This window comes from Astyanax mexicanus, chromosome 1 (genome assembly GCF_023375975.1).
Source record: "Astyanax mexicanus isolate ESR-SI-001 chromosome 1, AstMex3_surface, whole genome shotgun sequence".
Taxonomy (NCBI): Eukaryota; Metazoa; Chordata; class Actinopteri; order Characiformes; family Acestrorhamphidae; genus Astyanax; species Astyanax mexicanus.
This window is the reverse complement of record NC_064408.1, coordinates 72,968,241-72,986,823: the sequence shown is the minus strand read 5'-3', so window position 1 is coordinate 72,986,823 and position 18,583 is coordinate 72,968,241. Positions and strand designations below refer to the sequence as shown.

At 38.1% G+C, this 18,583-nt stretch overlaps 1 protein-coding gene across 2 annotated transcripts in view; it reads right to left on the bottom strand.

Annotated features, from left to right (window-relative positions):
- Nucleotides 1-9,272: 9,272 nt before the first annotated feature.
- The window catches only part of LOC103022380 (1-phosphatidylinositol 4,5-bisphosphate phosphodiesterase beta-4), a 129,313-nt gene continuing 120,002 nt past the window's right edge, over nt 9,273-18,583 (bottom strand). The window contains exons 35-40 of one of the 2 annotated variants that reach the window (XM_007232816.4): nt 17,457-17,632; nt 16,854-16,955; nt 16,687-16,744; nt 16,436-16,522; nt 15,860-15,896; nt 9,273-11,500 (exon numbers count right to left, since the gene is read on the bottom strand). In XM_007232816.4, the coding sequence (XP_007232878.3) occupies nt 11,412-11,500; nt 15,860-15,896; nt 16,436-16,522; nt 16,687-16,744; nt 16,854-16,955; nt 17,457-17,632 (549 nt within the window). In that variant the 3' untranslated portion in view covers nt 9,273-11,411. The remainder of the gene's footprint in view (nt 11,501-15,859; nt 15,897-16,435; nt 16,523-16,686; nt 16,745-16,853; nt 16,956-17,456; nt 17,633-18,583) is intronic. The other variant, XM_007232819.4, reaches the window with a different exon arrangement.

Below are 18,583 nucleotides of genomic sequence, written 5' to 3'. Positions count from 1 at the left end.
TTGCATAAAACACCTCAAGTAAATCTAGATTCTCTTTAACACTGCCTTAAACTATCGCTAAAGCCCTATCAGGACGGGATTAGTTCCTCAGGGGGTCCTGGGGTAATTTTCTCTTTTATGGGGGTGCCCTCTGTGATTTTATTCTCGTCCGGAACGACCATGTATGTGTTTTTCTCAGACGTTCTACAGGCTGAATTTCGTACTGTTTTCGCTGAACTGGTCGTAAGGTGATTTTAGTCCTGTCCGGATGCACATCTCTGAGCCCTGGTATAAGAAAATAGCTATTTGTGCACTGCTACGCACCGTAAATACACTTTGGATACGCGTTTCTGCAGAGATCCATGTAAACACAACAGCATAAATATATATATATATATATATATATATATATATATATATATATATATATATATATATATATATATAGGAGGAGCTACTGAACACTGAAATGTCATGGGAACGAGAAAGCCTAAAAACTCACTGGTCCTCCTGTTTTTTCATTTGCAGTCCGAATGCAAGAGTTTTATTACTGAGTAGAAGTGTGCAATATTTTTCACAGACGTCCCCCTGAGAAATGAATCCCATCTGGATATGGCCTAAGTTCAGATTTAACTGCAGAGGTAAAGAAGAGTGTTCAGAGTGGGACAACATTCAACATCACTGGGATTCAACATCACTGTTTATCCGGGACACCTGAACACAGTGTGAGGACACGACTGCTGTAGCAGAGGTGATTCTAGGCCCTATGCCAGGTTGCATAAAACACCTCAAGTTAATGTTCCTCTTTAAATTCTCTTTAACAATCTCTTAAACTATCACTAAAAGTGTTTTGTAGAATGCTTTAAGTGTTTTCCTAAGGGCTTTCTAAAGCTGGAGGCAATTTTAGGTCATTTGTGTGACGAATCTGTGCTATTTAGCTCTAGTCTGCAGACTCTGGGACAGTCAGGGATGATTTTTTTGGACTGATTTTGCGCGGAATCTCTTACTGTAAGCTCTTTACCAACTCGCGTCTAAACCGACTCCATCAGCAGCCCATGAAACAAAAAAATTAAATACACTGTAAAAAGCGATTTTGTGTTTTAGTCAGCAGCACTAATGTTATCAAGTTGAGTGAACATACCGGCCAGAACAACTCATTAAAATGAGTTCGTATACACATATACATATATATATATTTAATAAACTAAATTATTTAAGCCTGCAATACTTGACAAAAAACTGTTGAGCTAATTAAACTATTGTTGTGTCAACACTCAGTTAAATTGAATAAACTTAAAATGTTATATATTTACTAATTAACCGAGTCAAAACAAAATTATGACTTGAATTAAGCCAATGAATTTTCTTTTGTGTGCCAGAACAAATACCACACAGTGGCTCACATAAAAATCATTACAGCCTAAATTTTTCTAATATTATACTTATGTTTTGTTCCATCATATATAATGTTAACACTTTTGCAGCAGCTGGAATCACTACTGCTGCTGCAAAAGTGTTAACATTATATATGATGGAACAAAACATAAAACATATTTATTGGCTCAACTTAAATCAGTCAAGCCATCATTTTTATTTGACTCAGTTAAGTTGTAAATATATAAGATTTTAAATTAATTTAACTTAATTCAATCAAAGCTGTTCACACAACAACAGTTTAAATAAATCAACATTTTTTCCAAGTACTGTTAAGGAATTTAATTTATTCAAATACATATTGGGATTTTTAATATATGTAGCATATTTTTAATACTGCAGCAACACATGAGTGAACTCTGTAACTCCTGTAGGGTAATTTACCAGTGAAGGGTGTGATTGGAGATAACCACACCTTCACTCCAAACCAACATACTGGGAGCACTAGGAAAACAAAATTAAGGTGTCTTGCTCTTACAGCTTATAACACTGAGACCTGGCAATCAACAGATATATTACACCACTGCACGCCTAGAATATGGTAGCTTTGGGCAATAGACAACACAAAGAGGGTAAGTAAGGGCGACCAATATGCAAATATATGGTGCCAGAAGCCTATGGGAAAGCTGTATGTTCCAACACTGTGGAAAGAGCATTGACACATGTAGTATACTAAAAGTTGGTTTAAATCACATTTTTTCATTGGCTTAACAAGCATTTTCAAGTTTTCAGATTAAAGTTCTCTGAACTCATTTTATTGAGTTGTACTGGCCGGTAAATTTACTCAACTTGATAATATTAGTTCTCCTGACTAAAACACAAAATCACAAAATGTTTTGCTGATCTCCTGTTTTTTATGTAATATACAGAGACCATGCTGTTTACATCTCCCAACCCACAACTTTACAAAAACATTGTTCTTTTATGTTTGCTTCTCCACAAATAGCTGCACAAACAATGACTGCAGCAAGCCCGTGAGTGTACTCTACAATGGGTTCACCTTCTAAAAACTTGGGTAAAACCCATGTTAACCCATCTGGAGCAGTGAGGGATAAAGGCTTTGCTGAATGGCTCTACAGTGGCAGCCCACCAAACCCTTAAGCTCGCTGCTGACATTCCAGTGCTCTAAACACTTTATTGTCTATTCACTTCAAATTATTTAAGGGACCCATAACCCCCCCTTAACAAGCAAAAAACTGAGAATATGTCAATCTGTATAAATTAGACTAAATTCGAAAACAGAAATTTAGGTGTAAAATTTTATTAGATTTTTTTTCCATTTAATATAATGAGTATAATTTTCTAGTGTTTAATTTTGGCAGCTCACAATAAGAATTTTAGGACAACTCGAGAGAATTGTTCAAGAAATATTGTTTGTCCATGGCTAACTAGCTGACGCCCCACACACACACACACACAAGTTAGGAGTTGGGAAAATCTATATACTAGGTTATAATATTAATAATTATCTGATACAGAATAGCTACAGACTTTGATATCACATAGGCTGACTGTAAGCACAACAGCTAACATTAACCTAGTTGTTTTCTTGCTCAGTTGATTGACAACCTGTAGCTATAGCTAGCTAGGATTAGCTTATTACCTTAAAAACATCAGTTAGCCACTTTTAGCTAAAAATAACAGCCAAAAGAGTGCTGTGTGACTCCCAATGAAGAGTGTAATGTCTTAGATCTGAGAGATAAAGCAAATAAATCCTTTTTATCAGTACTTACTGGAACCACCATACCACAGACTGCCAAACGGCAGCTTAGCTAACTAGCATTAGCGAGTGTGTGGGTGAGGCCAGCTCAGCTCAGCTAGCTACTGCAGGGTTCAGTAAGAGCGGGAAAGTAGATCATACCATTTAAGAAAGGGGTGGGGGGGGGCTATATATTTTGTATAGCTTTATTATTTTTTCAGATTATTAGAAACTACTAAGAACATTAAGAACAAAAACATTTTTTTTATATAGAGCTGTCCCTAAAACAGGTCTAGAAAGATGTGGGGTCAGTGGGGTGGAAATGTACTCAGTTACACAAACAGAAAATAACTTTGAATGTACTGAATGCTATAAAATTGCTGTGAGGATTTAATTGCATTAAGCCACAAGAACATTAGTAAGTGAGGTTGGACGATCAGTTCTAGATTTCAAGCACCACTCTAATTCATCCTTAAGTTACTGGATGGAGCTCCATCATTACAGAGAACACAGCTCTACTGCTCCACAGTTTATAAATTGTAAAGTGGCAGTCCGTATTATTTTGTTTCTATTTTGTGGAGAAGGAACAGAATATTGTGTTTAATGGTACCAGTGTGCTGGAACGACCATCCCTGCTAAGCCTAATATATTTATTCTAAAAACTGGGGTGTCTGGTTTGCTTTTCGCGGGATATCATCTGGCCACGTCACGCGTCTTTATGTACTTACGTCACACGTACAGCCTTTAAAAGAGGTTCCGGCTCAGTTTTACTAAACGCAAGCGGCTGGTGGAGCAATGGAGACTTCAGAAGGGGAAACTCTGACCTCAGTAACTTATTCACTCATAGTAAAACCAAAGAAACGAAGGAGTGAATCAAGGTCTGAAGCCGAAAAGGAATGCGATTGAGTCTAAAACCAGGATTAATATCGGATTGGCGTTTGAACGGCAGAGAGAGCTCCGTGAGCTGAAAGGGCTCTCTCTCTCTGACTGAACATAACCTGGAGTCGGATTAATCTGCTCTAAAAGGAGACCGCATTATGCCCACCTAGTTTAAAGTGATTTTTACCCATTCTTACCAGAGAGGGTCATTAATCCCTCCAAATCCCCAAATGTACAGACATCAGCTTAACATGCCTTGTCCCGTATACAGGCTACAGGTGAAGATAATACAAAAACATTTTCTCTGCAGTAAAATAGATTATTCACATTCTGAAAATATGAGGTCTTTGAAGACTCCTACAGGACACTTAGGGAAGCTGCCTGTTCACTCCATACTCTACTTAATAATACCAGATCAGTAACAGGAATCAACCCAAATTCTGAGACGTAAAAACTAGACAAACATAACGAAGCGAAAGGTTTGGAGGACATAAACTGTTTGATTTATATTCAGGAGTTTAGGAATGTGCCAATTTTATGATTGTTGTTTATTATATTTTTTATGTTGCAGATTCACTTAATTTAAAAAAAAAAAATCTATTACAATAACAATTAGAATCTGTAGTATTTTTTTTTAACATGAAACATTTTTATGTAATGCTTGAATAGAAATATTTAAGATATCAAGAATATCAGGCAGAAAATTAACAAAAATGCTGGTCTGTTAAGGGGTTAAAATAAGTAAATACATCCTGGAAACACATTTTAAAACACAAGCCACAATATTTTCTGCCACTATATATCCATAATTTCTGTTTTGTACTCAAATGTATTAAGACACCTAATCCTAATGCAAACATGTATTATAAATCCCCACAGCATTAGGCTGTGCAGCAGTGAGAATGTGTTTTCTGGTGTGACTGAGCTCCATTCAATAACTTTGGGATGAATGGGAGTGCAGTTTATGATCCAGAACTAATCAGCCAACATGAACAGAGGACTCCACTGATGCTTTCACAGCTAAAGACATTCAAATCCTCTGTAGGTGTTCCAATATGTAAAGAAGTACTGTAAAGAAGAGTAGAGACTGATTCTTAAACTCTTGATTTAAGAAGAAACATTAAGTGAGTAGACGCATACAAGCTATTGAACATTTAGAGTTCTACAATAATTAAGAATTATTCTGGAGAATCTCCATTCAGAATATTGTGCAATCCTTAAACATAATTGCCATGTAACATCAGCCCTTCACTTCTAGATCATAACTAAAAACAATTTGAAGTTTGTGAGACACGTTTTATGTGTTGTGGCTTGAAAGCCTTGGCCGAACTACAAAAGAGTGACTACTGTCGACATTAGCCTAATTACCTTTAATTGATAGTTGACAGTAAATGTTAAACATTCACAGGGGTTGGTCACAAAAACACTATTATCAGCTGTGTTTAGAAACTATAGGCTGTAAGACACCAACATACCAATTCATACTGCTTTACAAGTACAAGGTTGTATAGCAGTTGCAGTGCATCTATTACAACAGATATAAAACACATAAACCAGGTCCCAAAACTAGAGATCAGTGCAAAACTTCTTCTACACTGATATATTCTGGATGTTTTACTGAATGGAGAAGTTTCTTTGTCTCTTTTTTATCAGGTTACACACATTTTCACGGAGTGTTCTTTTTAGAGTTCTCTTTATTAATCATTGTTAACAGACATAAAGTAATAAAACATAAAAAGTAGGAAACTATAATAACTGCACACTTTAGATATGACAGCACATTGTTAGGAATGACTTTACATGTTGTAAAAAAAGTTATGAAAGCTAAAACATATTAGTGGTCATTTATATAGGAAACTATCAAACTATCACCTATTAACAAAGTTGCTATTCTGTAAAATAATAATGTATAATAATGATAACCTAGTAATTATAACATGACGTGTAAAAGTATGAATGTTCGTCATTTTAAAGTTAAAATCCCTCTAGTAATGTTTATGTACACAGATTTTATTTCATATATATATATATGTATATATATGTATATATATATATACATATATATATATATATATATATATATATATATATATGCTTCTCTATTCATGTCACAATGGTTACATTTGACATAAAATTATTAAAAAAGGTTTATACCAATTTAAGTATCAAAGTATTTGATAGTAATTGTCTATATTGTCAATAAATATTATACTTTTATTTATGTAAAAAAAACTGTGATGCTTTAAAATGCAACTATTTTTTCAGCTACTGCTTTTATTTTGAAATAATACATTAATATTAATCATGAATATTGAACTGGAAAAAATATACTTTTTTTGGGTCTCCTATAGGCAGATATGCCTAAATACCTGTCCTGCCTGTTCAGTCCTTCTTCTTCAGCTCTTGTCTTAAAACGACAGCATGTACTCACTGAGTTGTGGCAGCTGCTGCCACTTTGGGCTGAAAGTCAAACTCGCATTTCACCGCACTGATGCTGTCTACGCTCGGCTTGTTCCCCACCTGGGGGTGCTTCTGTCCCAGGGGAAAAGTCTCTGACCTGGGCAGTCCTCGCACACCTGTCCCGCACCCACCGTGTCCTTGTGGGTCCTGCGGCCCGTTGCATCCAAGCAGACCGTCTTTTCCACTCTTTCTCAGCTCTGGAAAGGTGAAGCGGCGTAGCAGTCTACTGCCCAAGACGGAGAAGGCAGGGGTACTTGCCTGCGGGACTGCTGGGATGTCCTGGAGTTCAATCTCAGTTGGTTTCAGGCCGGTCTTGCTGTTGCGCAGGGGCTTAGGGGCATGTTCTGGTCGAGCTGGTCCTAGAGCACTCGTAGGCAGGCTGCATCGCTTGCGGTAGTAACTGTCATCAAAGCGCCTCATGCCAAAATTATGAGGAGCTTTTTTAGACCCATCTCCTTCACAGTCTTCTTTGTTAGCTTTTCTGATTGGAGTCAGTAGAATCCCCAGTGGACCAGAGAGAGGACCAGGGGACAGGCTCTGGGATACAGAGCTTCTGCATGCGTCCTTGGTCACTCTTGGAGAATAGAATGGAAACATGTGATGCTGCTCTGCGTCTCTTGACAGTGGTGGTAGGTGCTCGCTGGTGCAAGTGTCCACTCCTTGCTTTGATGTGAGGACGACTCGGGACCTCTGAAGGGGTTTCGGGGTGAGGATACTGGAAAAGAAGCCTCGTGAGGAAGGTGCCAAGGTGTCACCTTCCCTTTCCATCTCCTTAATGGAGTCCATTGATTTCATTTTGCCCTGTAAAACGAGGGACCTTTTGGGACCTGAGCCCAAAAGTAGTCGCATCCCGTTTGGGGCAAAACCTTTGCTGTGCAGAGTCGCTTGTTCGCAGTCCCTTTGTTCAGACAATTCCTCTTTTAGCGTCTCATAACTGTCGTCACTATCACTGGTATTTTCAGATCTTTCACACAAGATCTCATCATGTTCATACATCTTTCTGGAGAGGCACATAAGTGCAGTCAGACACTCTGTATGGCCAAGGTACTTTGCAACCACCACGGCAGAGTTTCCCACTTTGTTGGGCCGGTCGATTTGGAGGCCTAGCCTTTTGAAAGCCCTGACCAAGAACTCCACAACCAGAGAATGGCCAGCGACGGCCGCATACATCAATGCCGTGTTTCCCCAAACATCTGCCATCTCAGGGTCAGCATTGTTCCTCACCAGCATCTTAACGGCGTCCAGGTAACCTTTCTCACAGGCGTAGCTAAGCGCAGTGCGTCCACTCTCGTCCTGTTGGTTGACATTGGCACCCCTTTGCAAGAGTAGGTTCATAAATTTGGACCTGGCGTGGGAGTCCAGAAGGAACACTGAGGAGATGAGAGGGGTCCGAGCGCCATCAGCCTTCGAGTCAACGATCTTTCCATCCAGAGCATCCAGAATGAATCTGGCCAGGTGGATCTTGTCTTTGGAAATGGCATCTAAAAGGATCTTGGTGTCCGTTTGAGAGTCGGTCTTCTCGGAGAGCTTCAGCATAATGCTGAAGTGATGGAAACACAGTTGCAGCAAACACAGGCAGGCACAAGGAGCGCACCAAGCCGAGGAGCAGCAAGGAGAATCCTCTCTCCTCACCTCACACTCATGGCTGTTTTATGCTGTGGCTCTGGAGTTGCCACGACAACCTAAACATGATTAGCAGACTTTGATGTTTGTAAATGGAGTCATTAATGGGGTAATTATCAAAGGTACTTCAGAGACGACCCCGACTGCATGATAGGAATTGCTGAATGTGGTTATTAGCAAAAAAAAATAAAAAAGGTGTAGAAAAACAGTGGAGAATTAGCTCATGCTGAGGTGGATAGAAAAAAGTTACACACTGTCATGTTATGTAGTACCAAGTATCATTTAGTCGGTTCCTTTCAAGGCTTTCTCTCATTAGGACCACCCCAGGAAAGGAAGAGCAAGAGTTACCGCAAGTTAACAGCTCCCCAGATAAGAGTCACCCAAATACTTTACAGAGTATTTTATATAATTCATTATGTGTTCCTTCATAATCTAGATGACTTACATTTTTAATTTACAATGTAGGAAAAAATAAAACATTCAATGAGATGGGTTTGGGTTCTGTTAAGTTTTGTTGTTTTAGCACCTGGATAGGTTTACCGTTGCAAAAACTAGTAACTAAACCTTCAGTTACCATGCTGAGAGATTCTGGAGATACTAAGATCTACTGAAGCTCTGCTGAAAGTAGAGTTTTTTTAAACTGATACTTTCTGATTTTAATTAGTTATTTTATATATTGAACTCTACACCCATTTCTGACCTTTCTGACCAACTCAAATGTACCATTCATTTTCAAGCAATAATACACATGTGCTATAATGTGAGATATTGGCACTTCTGTATTGATCTAAATAACACTAACAACAATTATATCACATATTCATTATCACTGTTTAGTGTCACACTGAGAGAAAATAATTCCTTCCAACATTAGTTGGAAGTCAAGTTTGGAATTTCCAAACCAGTTTAAATTGATCCAATGGCTCCCACACTGCCAAAGCTGCTAAATGTTAAGAATGTTCTTTAAAGTAAATCTAATCAAAAACACAGCAATCTTGGCGTTCCTTGAATTCTCTCAGCCAATCACATTGCGGAATTAAATGTTACTTAACATGTTTTCCCTTAGAAATCATAAAGAGACAGACATACCTTTCAGTATAATGTCTGACACGTATGAACATGGTATGATGTATGATACGATATAGTTCACTGTCGTGTGGTTGCAACACTCGAGAGAAACCAGTCTGCCACACAGAAGTTTCATTTAACACCTGGATAGTTTATTGGTACACATACTATAAAACGGTATTAAAGTAGCAGGATAACAACAGTATTTTTAGTATTTTTCCTTGCTAGAAGTTTGACAAATACAATATAAATACAAAAACACTCACAGAATGGTCCACTGACTAGCTGCAGATAGCTCCGAAAAAACAAACAAACGAAAAACAATATAAATGGATGAAATTCAAAGCATACAATTGTTCTGCAAAAATAATCTGCTTTTTCTGCAAACTATATAGCAAAAAATCTACATGAAAGTCGCGCAACATTCAACTAGTGCAAAAAGCCTCTAACTAACGAAATATAGTCTTAAACTACACACCATATTTAATAATATATTTTTTTATATTTATATATTTATATATTTATATATATCTGTATATAAATAAACCCTTATTTTGGCATTTTTCGTTTGTAAAATAATTTAAACGTCCTACCAGACATCGAGTGGCATTAAAGTTTAAAAGCACTTTGCTTATTATTCTGTAGTAGATATGTGGTGAAAGCATAATACAGGTACCAGTTCCTGATGGTAAGGATTGAAAAGGAAAGAAAGAAAAATAAAAGAAACAAGGAGGAAATAAAATAACTTAGTGGTTGATAGGTGGCTTTCCCATTACAAACATGTACACACTATCCCAGAGCCCTTAGAATAAGCATACGGTTCAACCTTTTGGTTAAATGAACTACATACATTCCAGTATATACAATATACTCTCTTCTTCTCAGTTTCTAGTAGATTTCAACAGGAGACATCATTTAGTGAGAGGAAAACAAAGTGGTTCTTTAATGTTCTCAAACTTATGGTTCTTATGGTCCTGTGAATGAAGGTGTGTTGTCTGTTTTAAGACCCACAGGAGGAGCTGCCTGTTTGACTGCCTCGTTCTTCGAGCAAAAAATACAAAGAAAAATACAATGAACCTCGAGCACTAATGTGAGAGTGAGACTAAAGCACCTATTCCTGTGTTTCTTTAACCCCCTCAATCTTCATTGCACTCAGCTCATTTCAGTGATTGTTTCTACTATAATTTCCACCGGCATCGTAACCTAGCAGACTTCTTCTCACGCTTTCGTCTCAGGGCTATCTGTTTTCGGGTCTATCATCATGGAATGTCTTCAACACCATAGCTGTTGTAACGTTTAAACAGTGTAACAGCAAGTACAGTACAGTGTCTGTAAATATATGCAAAGAAATCATAGTGGCATTTAAATAAAAAAATACATTACTGAAGGAAACAAAAAACAAAAGCTTATTGAGGAATTAAAATCACAGATTTGGGTAAAACAGTTCATTTTTTATATCTGAAAAAAAAAGCCAAATAAAAAAGAAATGCATTTTTAAAACAAAACAACAACAAAAAAACAAAAAAAAAACAACAGTGTAAGAACTATACTGACTACTACGTTTGGTTTCATTCACACCTGACCTTTGCCACCTAAAATACAGTGTTCAGACATTCGACTGTACATTCTTACCACAGGGGAAACCAAGTGCACTGCTACAGATTCCAAAATAATCCTTTGACGGCCTACCACGTATAAAGTGCTCAGGATATTTTACTCGACTTCTTGTGTAGCGCCTCATCAACAACGTTGTGCTCACATAAAACAAACTAATATTTCTTTTTCAGGAGTACCTCTATTTGCCTGGTGCTGCTACTATGAACTAGTACCATTGAGACAGAAGTTAAAAGGTTTACAAAGAACACTTCAGGTTCCGTTCATCTCGCGCCACCACGACGGGGAGACTGAAGAGGGGCTGATCTGATGATCAGTGTGGGCGGCGGTACGTTTGAAGGCATGAATTAGAATAAAGGTGGCAGCGGCGGTGGGTTATGTCCGTCCCACCGAGTGCCTGGCTGCTTTAAGAAGACACACTTTTGTAGACGACCGCTCTGTATCTCAGTAGTGAGGGGCTGCAGACTGCAGAGGCCGATGTCTGAGATTAGTTGTACTTGGAATACAGAAGGGTTGGCGTGGTGGTTCAGAGTGGTAAGGGAGTGGTGGTTAGGAGCAGGAGGGCCGTCTGAGGGTTTCTGGGTGGGGAGGTGGGAGTGGTGGCTTACAGAAAGGAGTCTCTCTCTCTTTCTCTCTCTCTTTTGCTCTTCGTTTCTTAGTTTGAAGATGGAGTTGTTACACTACTGTTGCTGGTCTGCGGTCCATCTCCGCCTCCAGCTTCACCATCTGCTGCATGTCCTTGGCCTGGAACGATCAGATAAGCACATGAAAACCATCAGCTTTAAATCCCAACTTTAACGTTTACTCCCTATAAAATCTACAGATTCCCTGTAGCAATTCTTCTTATGTCAAGTTTTAAAAAATCTGTCAAAAGTGCAGATCCAAAACAAACAATCACAACAACACGTGAGTAAATACACGAAGATGCCACAGGTCATGTGATAAAGCCTGGGAATGTTATCTTGTGAGGTGTTATCTTGTGAGTGAGGCTGAACACTGGACAGCATACTTAAAATCCTTTAATTTTCCCAAAAATCATCACTGTGCCTTTTAAACTGGTGCACCTTGTGCATTAATTTTACCAGTCAGGTATTAAGAAGCAGTAAAGCCACTCCACTGAAGTACAGCGTTATACAGGAGTTTAGTTCTCCAGCACAGACACAGTCAGAGGTGAGTGGTATCGGCCTGTAGCCTGCAGCTAACCCAGGCTAGCACTGCTGAAGCAGCATTAGCATTACCCTGCTAACCGCGCTAGCTCTTTCGCTGTTCAGAGGTAAGTATTATCGGCCTGTAGACTGCTGCTAACCCCAGATAGCACTGCTGGAGCAGCATTAGCATTACCCTCTAACGGTTAGCTGTTAATGATAATACTTCAGCCTTAGTGCTGGAGAAATTCAGGAATCTAAGCTTACTGTAAATAAATGGAAGCACTTTACTCACCCAAAAGTTTTCAAAAGGGAAAACTGTGTAGATTAACTTCCAGCGCTCCTCTGACTTAAGTTATTTAGCTTAATTTATTTATTTTTACCCCCTACAGTGTGCCTTATAGTGTGCAAAAATATGATACATTTAATAAAAATAAAAAAAGTTTCAGGGTTTTAACATTGCTTGATCTACAATGTTAGATGTGTACCGTACCGTAACAAAATATGTCATAGAAGTTTTTTTGGTGGCAACTTTGTTTTGGCCAAGCAGTGTACAACAGTAATATACTCTTATATACAGTTGTGGTCAAAAGTTTACATACACTTGTAAAAAAACATAATGTTATGGCTGTCTTGAGTTTTCAATAAGTTCTACAACTCTTATTTTTCTGTGATAGAGTGATCGGAACACATACATGTTTGTCACAAAAAACAGTCATAAAATTTGGTTCTTTCATAAATTTATTATGGGTCTGCTGAAAATGTCACCAAATCTGCTGGGTCAAAAATATACATACAGCAACATTAGTATTTGGTTACATGTCCCTTGGCCATTTTCACGGCAACTAGGTGCTTTTGGTAGCCATCCACAAGCTCCTGGCAAGCTTCAGGTCGAATGTTTGACCACTCTTCTTGACAGAATTGGTGCAGTTCAGCTAAATGTGATGGTTTTCTTGCATGAACCCGTTTCTTTAGCACTGTCCACATGTTCTCAATGGGGTTTAAGTCAGGACTTTGGGAAGGCCATTCTAAAACCTTAATTCTAGCCTGGTTTAGCCATTCCTTTACCACTTTTGATGTGTGTTTTGGGTCATTGTCTTGTTGGAACACCCAACTGCGCCCAAGACCCAACCTTCGGGCTGATGGTTTTAAGTTTTCCTGCAGAATTTGGAGGTAATCCTCCTTCTTCATTATCCCATTTACTTTCTGCAAAGAACCAGTTCCACTGGCAGCAAAACATCCCCAGAGCATAATACTACCACCACCATGCTTGACAGTAGGCATGGTGTTCCTGGGATTAAAGGCCTCACCTTTTCTCCTCCAAACATATTGCTGGGTGTTGTGGCCAAACAGCTCAATTTTTGTTTCGTCTGACCAGAGAACTTTCCTCCAGAAGGTTTTATCTTTGTCCATGTGATCAGCAGCAAACTTCAGCCGAGTCTTAAGGTGCCTTTTCTGGAGCAAGGGCTTCTTTCTTGCACGGCAGCCTCTCAGTCCATGGCGATGTAAAACACGCTTGACTGTGGAGACTGACACCTGTGTTCCATCAGCTTCCAAATCCTTGCAGACCTGCTTCTTGGTGATTCTTGGTTGACTCTTGACCATCCTGACCAATCTCCTCTCGGCAGCATGTGATAGCTTGCGTTTTCTTCCTGATCGTGGCAGTGACACAACTGTTCCATGCACTTTATACTTGCGTATAATTGTCTGCACAGTTGCTCTTGGGACCTGTAGCTGCTTTGAAATGGCTCCAAGTGACTTCCCTGACTTGTTCAAGTCAATAATTCGCTTTTTCAGATCCACACTGAGTTCCTTTGACTTTCCCATTGTAGCTTTTGTAGCTGAGTCTAATCACTGGGTCAAATGAGCCCTATTTAAATGGGCTCATGAGAAGTCAACAGCTGTAGTCAATCAGAATCACTTACAAGAAGTGAAGAGGCCATGACATGAAGCTAATTTGATTGACACAACTCGCTACATCACCAAAATTGACAAATTTTGTTGCTGTATGTATATTTTTGACCCAGCAGATTTGGTGACATTTTCAGCAGACCCATAATAAATTTATGAAAGAACCAAATTTTATGACTGTTTTTTGTGACAAACATGTATGTGTTCCGATCACTCTATCACAGAAAAATAAGAGTTGTAGAACTTATTGAAAACTCAAGACAGCCATAACATTATGTTTTTTTACAAGTGTATGTAAACTTTTGACCACAACTGTATATTCCAGTTTTGTTTCTACAAGGACAGATGTTCAACACAAGTCGCTGATTCCAGAATCACATTTAGATTCTATTTTTTCTGGCTAAGTAAGTAAATGCAGTAATAATTGCCATGCGTTTCCCTGCATTAACATATCTACTACGCCTGATCATTAGTGTAACAATGAGAATTGTCTGTGTCTAGGAGGAGAAACTGCCTGTGCTGTATCTGGAGCTGCACTCGTTACACCTCTTCATAGCCCTAGTGCTAAAACAAGGTGACTCATAGCACTGTGTCATATTGCATAAGAATCTGCATTACAGGCAAAGCTGAGGAGCTTTCTGTTGTGAAATGCCAGCTGCTGCTCTGTAGGTATTTTGCTTAGTAATAGTGTATGAGTCAGGGTACTGAATGACTGTTTAACAGGACTGCTGACACTCCAAACCGCTGACAATGTGAAGTCCACTGACCCTGTTTCATAATGTTACAGAACTCTTTCACTCAAACACAGACTGACCAGCTATTTTTTCCTTCAAAATGCCCATATTAATTCCAAAGAAAACACACAAATAAATAAACAAATCATACTTTTATAATTATTTTTGTTAGCTTAGCTACTGGCAGACCTTCCCTCTAGGAAGGACATAATTTACAGTATGCCTTATATTCCATGTTCATCCAATCAGTCCTTCTTTAATGTGAATCAGGTAATCTGCTGGAGAAACTGAGCAAATCTATGCAGTGTCTGGAGTTCACAGAGACATTCAGCAACATAGCCTGCATGCTTTTAACTGTGTTTTTGTACCTGTACTTTTTAACAGTATTTTTTTAACTGTGTTGTTCTATTACTGTGCTGTTATTTCCTAACTTCGCTCTCTTGCATCTGTACTTTTCTAACTGTGCTCTTCTAAATGTGTTTGCGTTCTTCTAACTTGGTTCTATAACTGTGCAGCCTTTTTTTTGTCTGTGCTTGTCTAAGTGTGTTTTTATGTCTGTGCTCTATGACTGTGTTCTCCTGACTATGCTTTTCTGATTGTGCCCTTATAACAGTGTTCTTTGATCTGTGATCTTCAGTGTTCTTCTTACAGTGCTCTTTTAATTGTGCTATTCTAACTGTGCTTTGCTGTCTTCTTTCAACTTTACTCTTCTGACTGTTCTCCAAACTCTGCTCTTCTTACTGTGCTCCTCTAATTAATAATATCAATAACTTAATAATTGAAAATTAGATTTGTTTTACAGTATCTATCATTTTTAAAATCATTTGTTTTACTTCTTTAGTCATCCAATGCTTTATTGGCAAAGAACACTGTTGTGACAAAGATAACTAAGATAACTATTGCAGTTGAATTTTCATACCTTGTATGCAACTCTGCTAAAGTAAGTAACTTGTACTTTACAAGTACTTTACTGTACATAGCAAGATCAATGGTAGTACAAGTGTCCAGTACAGTGGCTTGATTTCTCAGTCTTCAGGGACGTATGCATCATACCTTTACCCTGCTGCAACATACCTGCTTCAAATTATTAGCTAATATTAATTATAGATTATTCAGAGATGCTAGATGCGTGTCTGAACATAAACAACGATGTGGAAAAAAACTGAAATGCAATGTGAGCTTAATCAACGGTACTGAATGAATTATTTCTAGAAACAAATAAATGAAATATGCATTTGTGCAAGTAAATGAAGAGTGAGAGAACAGACAAGCACAAGGGTTTTTGTAGCAGAATGGGGAATGAATGAGCCTACCTTGACTCTGAGAGTTTGCATGATGTGATTTCAAAAGCTGTGCGAAAAAAAGCAAATCATATGTAAACAGATGGGTCCATGAAAACATGTACAACATGAGAGTAATGGAAGACAAACAGAAACCAAAGAAATGAAACAATGCGAGCAATTCATTTCTACTTGTGGTATACTATCCCACATAAAAAAAAACTTGCCCGCCACTTTTCTGTTATTTACTCTTTGACTAGATGTGAATCTGGAAGTTCTTATTTACATTTTATTATTTATATATTGCTTTCTCCTGTAAAGCTGCCTTTTTTGACACCACTTCTAACATAGTTAATTAGCTACTTTATGAACCTGTTGGCATTGTGCCTAGTGGAGTGTGCAGTTGTGGGCTAGATGCATATGTGTTCTTTCTTTATTCTTTGGAATGATGGCACAATGTTTAATAGTTTTAAGATGAATTATGAAGATGTAGACAAAAAAAGAGTTTTAATAGGGGTCCCAAACCATTTGTGCATATAGTGTTTATGTTTATATACAGTAGATGATCTCATTGGAATCAACATCTACGTGACCATGGTGAGAACATACCTGCTCGTTGAATTTCTCCAGTTTTTCCAACTGCTCGCGCTGGGATTTCTGTAACTGCTCCAGCTCTTTTGAGTGCTTCATAGCCAACTGTGGAGTCAGTAATATTTCATATTTTAATATACAGCAAATCTGAAGACTTAAATATTGGGTAAAGTTTTTATACTTTGTATAAATATATTTTGTACTATATGTATATTTTGTGAATGTGATGTTCGTTCTTTAGGATTTAAACCAACAAGAAAAAAACAAACCCTTTTTCGCTCCTCTAGGAACTTTTTTGTGTTACTGCTGTTCAACTCCCGCACCCTCCTGTAAAACAAATAAATAGATTACATACAGTCTGTTAATGCAAATGCATACAGAAATTAATAAAAAATCATCCCAACAGCACAGTCTGGAAAGTGTCTATGTTCGGTACCTCTCTCTTTCGGCCTTGTTTTTGATGCTCTTGTCCTGGCTGATGGCCTTGCTGTTCTCCATGGACGTCTTGGCCTGGTTAGCCTTCATTTCTTTGCTTTGTCTGTTGAAATGAGTTAAATATGAACCTAATCATTCATCCCAGACGTGTGTTAAGTGGCTCTTTCTGTGTTTACTAAAAATTATGTACAATAAATGTCACGACTCAATTAACAACTCTCCAGTTGCTTCACTTCACATAATTTGTAGTGCTCGATCGTGTTTCGTTTATAAATGATGCTAATATAATCAAGGGTCATTATATCCTTTGAAATGCTCTACAGCAGCTAAAGATACATGGTGCTGCTGGCAGTGTTACTATGAATATAGCTAAGCCTACAGAGAAGCAGAAGCACAGTTAACAAAGGCACAGGGGTTTAAAACAGATTTCAGTAAGAGCTTTAATATGTTTCTCGGTGGGCATCCACCCACTGTTAAAAGGATTCATGCAGTGTTAATGTACGGCAACGATAATTTCTGTAAGAGGTGGTAAGGAGATTATGAAAGTACAGAAAATGATTTGAAGGAAAATTGTATTAAGCCTTCAGAATACTCAGCCACTCACCGCTCATGGACGAGTTTCAGCTGCATGGTTTGCTGCTCCTGGACGCTGGACAGCAGTTTCTTGAGATGCTCACACTGCTGTGTCACATGGGCATCCTTCATCTCCTGCTCTTCTGTGCTGTGAGAGTTAATCATCTCGGACCACTCCTTCGTGTGCTGCGCTACAATATCCTTCACCTGCAAGAAGATATACTTATTGCAGAATGTCGCTCTATTAAGGAGATTTCTGAAACTTTATAAATCTACTGAGAAGCTACAGGACATGCATTAGTCATAAAAGTATGTATAGACCAGTGCTGCATGATATTTGTTTGAGGTCTGATATGATTTTACAAGCCTGTTTACAAGCTTCTTATTTTGCCTCAGAAAGCCTCTCATAATCTCTGCTTTTATTTGGCTGATTTAAATCACTGAGTTGCTCAGCCTTACAAAATAGCCTAGCCTGGCCAAGATCAGCTCTGCAACAAGAACAAATTATTTTTTAGTAATTATTATTTCCAATTCCTACCAGGTAGTGCTGCTGTCCTTTTGGTGTCCTTGTGTGAATAAACAATATGTTGTTCATTAGTCCGTTTCTGCTATTGCTATTTATAGGCTTCTATTGCTATTTATAGGTTTATGTTTGAGTAAAATGAACATTGTTGTTTTATTCTATAAACTACAGACAACATTTCTCCCAAATTCCAAATAAAAATATTGTCATTTAGAGCATGTATTTGCAGAAAATGAAAAATGACTGAAATAAAAAAAAGATGCAGAGCTTTAAAATAATGCAAAGAAGAAAATCAATCAGAAATCAATATTTGGTGGAATAAATATTGGCCTGTTCTCCTCCACCAGTCTTACACACTGCTTTAGAAAAACTTTATGCCACCCTGGTGCAAAAATTCAAGCAGTTCAGTTTGGTGGTTTGATGGCTTGTGATCATCCATCTTCCTCTTGATTATACTCCAGAGGTTTTCAATTTGGAAAAATCAAAGTGATCTCTTATTTTTTCCAGAGCTATTTACTGTTTTAGTATCAGTATGGACACCTACACTTTATTGCTAAAAGTATCTGCTCGACTGCATTGTGTTATGTGATGTAAGGCTGGGATGAAGCTGCTCGACCGAGGAAATCCATTTTTCT